Source organism: Haliotis rufescens, unplaced genomic scaffold, assembly GCF_023055435.1.
Source record: "Haliotis rufescens isolate VD_foot unplaced genomic scaffold, xgHalRufe1.0.p SCAF_2, whole genome shotgun sequence".
In the NCBI taxonomy this organism is placed as follows: Eukaryota; Metazoa; Mollusca; class Gastropoda; order Lepetellida; family Haliotidae; genus Haliotis; species Haliotis rufescens.
In genome coordinates this window covers 43,209,190-43,213,539 of record NW_025963890.1, presented here as the reverse complement: position 1 = coordinate 43,213,539, position 4,350 = coordinate 43,209,190, and the positions used below count along the sequence as shown (strand labels likewise).

General features: G+C 42.1%; 1 protein-coding gene across 1 annotated transcript; it reads right to left on the bottom strand.

Annotated features, from left to right (window-relative positions):
• Positions 1-1,090: 1,090 nt before the first annotated feature.
• Positions 1,091-4,135, bottom strand: LOC125381942 (uncharacterized protein K02A2.6-like). The gene is made up of 2 exons (XM_048399313.1): positions 2,039-4,135; positions 1,091-1,537 (listed from the first exon to the last, which is right to left on the bottom strand). The coding sequence occupies exons 1-2, from the start codon at positions 4,133-4,135 to the stop codon at positions 1,091-1,093; spliced, it is 2,544 nt and encodes an 847-aa protein (XP_048255270.1).
• Positions 4,136-4,350: the final 215 nt, after the last annotated feature.

Below are 4,350 nucleotides of genomic sequence, written 5' to 3'. Positions count from 1 at the left end.
CCCGCATGTTATCAGAAATGAGCGGGCCACTGTAACTCGATAATGCCCTCATATTGCTTGACGACGGGCCATTATCACGCCCGTTGTTAGGTGACGTCATAGGGAGTGCACCTTTTCATATGCCGAACGCTGACAAAGGAAGATGGCGTCCGATTGTATCGATACGGCCGAGACCCTTCGTGAGATTGAACGAGCGCTTCACGAACCTAAAGACTCGATTTGGGTTGAACAGGTTGAAGTTAGCGATATATTTGAAAACAACAGTGATTTAGATGAAGAAGAACTGGATAAGATTCAGATGGAGGGGAAATCAGAAAATACAACAAAGCAGACTGCGTGGGGAGTCAAGGCCTTTACCGGTAAATTTGTGCCCTGTTATATACTTATTTATCCGATATAATAAAACATTGATGATTTTCAAATATATTATTGATTCCGTTAACATTACTAGATCTGTTCTTTGAAATATTTGTCAAAATTTTCTTCTCAAAGTAAGCTTAATAGTTTACTTGTCATTCTTTTCTTTCATTCTAGACTGTAGTGGTTTGTAACAATAAGTGAAGAAAGGTACTTCGTGTTAAAAAGCCCTTTTATTCAGACCATGTGGTCAGCATGGTGGCCATCTTGTTACAACTCAAGGGGGAGCACTCTCGTTGGCTTAGCTGCTAGATACTGCTTGGGTATGACTAATTAATATAGATTAATGGACTTCTGTTGACATTAACACTTATCATTACATCTCCCTTTCTAAGTTGAAATTAACATTATATAAACTCTGAATTAAACTGGTAACAATGTAAACACTTTAAAGCCTGGCTAAGCACATCAACAATAGATAAGTTTAATTTCTTTTCTTTTCTTTTTTCTTTTTCAATGAGTGCTTAAAATGACACATCATGTCAAATTGATCATGTTCAGTTCCTTCCTGATGAGTGTCTCTTCTTGTCATTAAGTTTGCACATTTATGATAGCTTGCCATTCTCTTAACTTTAGAACTTAAACTAAACTCAATTAAAGTCTCTGACAAAAACCTAGTCTACTGAAAATCAACTTCCGAAACATGAAACTTTAACAGTTCAGAATTCACACATCACTTGGTTTCGATCAGGCGAGATGGCTTGTTGATGACTCGGCCAGATCGTGTTGTAGTACCACTCTGCTGTGCTTCGGGAGTTGTCAAGCAAGTTGTAGTTGTTGTTGTTGCAGGCTGGTTATTTGTAATGCGAGGTGTGTTGTCATGAGGAGTAAGGAGGAGATCACGGCGATTTCGTCTCAGTCTTCCACCTCCCTCTGTTTGCACAAGGTAGGATCTTGGTGCTACCTTTTGCACTATTTTACCTTTTGTTTTCCAGTCATTACTTGTGTCTCGATACACTCTCACACTGCTACCTGGTTCTAACTGGGGTAGAGGTAGAGGAGATGCTTTCTGGTCGAAGTAGTACTTTTGTTCCTCTTTCGAAACCAGCTTGTGTTTGATGACTTGATCTGGATCAGGTGTACTTGACTGAAGGAGATCTTTCTTCAGTGGGAGATTGACCTGATTGTCCAATTCATTAACAGCTGTGACGGAGAGAAACTACCAGCTAGAGGTGTGGTACGATAGGCGAGCAGTCCTAGATGAGGATCTTCCCCACTGTCAATGCACTTTTTCATGATGTTTTTGACAGTCTGGACTGTGCGTTCTGCAAGACCGTTTGACTGGGGGTATTTAGGACTAGATGTAGAGTGTTTAAAGTCCCATTCAACAGCAAAATCTGCAAATTCTGCACTCGCATAACATGGTCCGTTATCACTGAACAGTTCAACTGGTGAACCATGTCTGGCAAATATGGATCGTAGTGCTTTGATGACAGCTTGCCTGGACTGATTTGGCAAAGCAATGACTTCTGGGAAGTTAGAGTATGCGATAGTCTTTTGAGTAGAGTTCAAAAAGATCAGTGGAGACATACTGCCATGGCTGAGTAGCTACTGGGTGAGGTGATAGTGGTTCAGGTTGATGACGATGACGATAGTTCAAGCACGTCTCACATCCACTTACCATGACATCTACGTCATGATTCATTCGAGGCCAGAATAGAACTTCTCTAGCTCTCTGCTTGCATTTTTCTTGACCCAGATGTCCTGCATGTATTTTCTGCAACATCAGTTTCCGCATACCTTTGGGCACGACGATGCGGTTGCCTTTGAAGACTACTCCGTCAATACATGAAAGTTCATCTCGATAATTCCAGAAATCATCCAGGTTTCTTGGGCACTGTGAATGTTCATTAGGCCAACCTGTCAAGATGATTGCTTTTAGAGCTGTCATTTCTGGATCTATGATGCTTTCTGCTCTGATCTGTGCGAATCTGTCGGTTGACACCTGCACTGTTGACAAGATACTGTCAACATACATTTGTACATCTGCTTCAGTTGTACTTGTGGGTGACTGATCACTAGGAAAGTTCCTTGACAGGGTATCTGCTGCATACATCTCTCGACCAGGAGTGTACATTACCTCCATGTCATATTTCTGCATGCGAAGACGGAAACGTTGAATGCGTGGAGGACAGTCATTCAGAGCTTTCTTGAAGATGGGAATCAGTGGTTTATGGTCAGTTTCTGCAAGAAACTTTCTCCCATACACATATTGATGGAACCGTTCAGCTCCAAAACACATTGCTAGTGCTTCCTTCTCGATCTGTGCGTAGTGAGTCTCTGCAGTGGTCATCGCCCTTGACGCATATGCTACTGGCATCCATGCATCTTCATGTTGTTGCAGCAGTATGGCACCAAGTCCATGTTTTGATGCATCTGTAGACACTTTGATGGGTTTCTTGGTATCATAGAATTGAAGAACCGGTCTTTGTGAGATGAGGTTTCGAAGTTCTTCCCATGATTTGTCCTGTTCATGAGACCAAGACCAATGACTGTCTTTTTCCAACAGCTGCCTAAGTGGTGCTGATTTTGTTGAGAGGTCTTGAATGTACCTTCCAAGGTAATTAACCATCCCAAGGAACCGTTGCAGTTCCTTCTTTTCTGTGGGTTTCTGAAGATCCATGATGGCTTTCACCTTGTTAGGGTCTGGTTTGAGTCCATCAACAGAAATTCTATCTCCCAGGAAGGTAAGCTCTGTGATACCCACTTCACATTTCTCTCTATTCAATTTCAGACCACTGTCTCTACACTGCTGAAGTACTGCTTTCAGTCGCTCGTTGTGCTCTCTGGTGTCTTTACCAAAGATGATCATGTCATCCATACTGGTGTCTACACCTCTAATGTGCTCGAAGAGTTGATGTATGGTTCGATGATACACTTCTGGCGCACTTGAAATACCAAATGGGAGTCTGAGATAACAGTATCTCCCAAATGGTGTGTTGAATGCTGTCAGCATTGAGCTGGCATGATCTAGCTTCATTTGCCAAAAGCCTGAGGAGGCGTCAAGCTTGCTAAACACTTTAGCACCAGCAAACTGCGACATCACTTCTTCACGAGTTGGGAGTTTATAGTGTTCTATCTGAACTGCTAGATTCAAATTGCGAGGATCTAGGCATATTCTCAATTTCCCTTGTTTCTTGTGCACAATCACCATCGAACTAACCCATTCAGTAGGTTCTGTAACCTCTGTGATCACTCCAAGTGATTTCATTCTGTTCAACTCTTCTTTAAGTTGATCATGGAGAGCAAATGGCACTTTTCTACAAGCTTCTATGACTGGTGTGACTCCTTTGTCCACTTTTATGGTATGTTCACCAGGCAAGCATCCAAGCCCTGTGAATACATCTTGATATTCACTTAGAATATCTTCTGGCTTTGTAGAATTCTGGCTGTTCAAATTTTTCTCATCAACATTGATTTCGTAAACTCTACGAACCAAGTTCAGTCTCTCACAATCCTCCACACCAAGGATACATCTATTGTTGTCTGGCGTTACCATGAATACAGTCTTGTATGGTTTACCTTTGTAGGTGACTGTGAGCTCTGCCTGTCCTTCAACAGGTATGTCAATTCCACCATAAGCTTTTAGGCTCATCTTAGGAGGTTCTGATGGTGGCTGGTATTTTAGTTTATTCCACTGTGACAAGCTGATGAGGTTCATGTCTGAGCCGCTGTCAAGTTTGAGGGGTACCTGTGTTCCATTTATGTTAAGTGACATCATCCAAGCCTTTGAGTTAGAGACCCTCTGACTGTCTGTATCCACAACATCAACGAAGAATTCTGCATCTTCTGGTGGATAATCACATGCTTCTGCATCAATATCATAGACACGTCGGGATCGACCTGAATGAGATCTACATTGTGTAGCAAAATGTCCGAGAAGACCACATTTCAAACACTTTTGACCAGATGCTGGACATTTCTGTTTTGGGG

Coding starts and splice junctions, on each gene's coding strand:
- LOC125381942 (XM_048399313.1), bottom strand. CDS start 4,135: ATGTCACTTAACATAAATGGAACACAGGTACCCCTCAAACTTGACAGC. Junction 1,538..2,038: donor ATCATGACGTAGATGTCATG/GTAAGTGGATGT, acceptor TTGGACAATCAG/GTCAATCTCCCACTGAAGAA.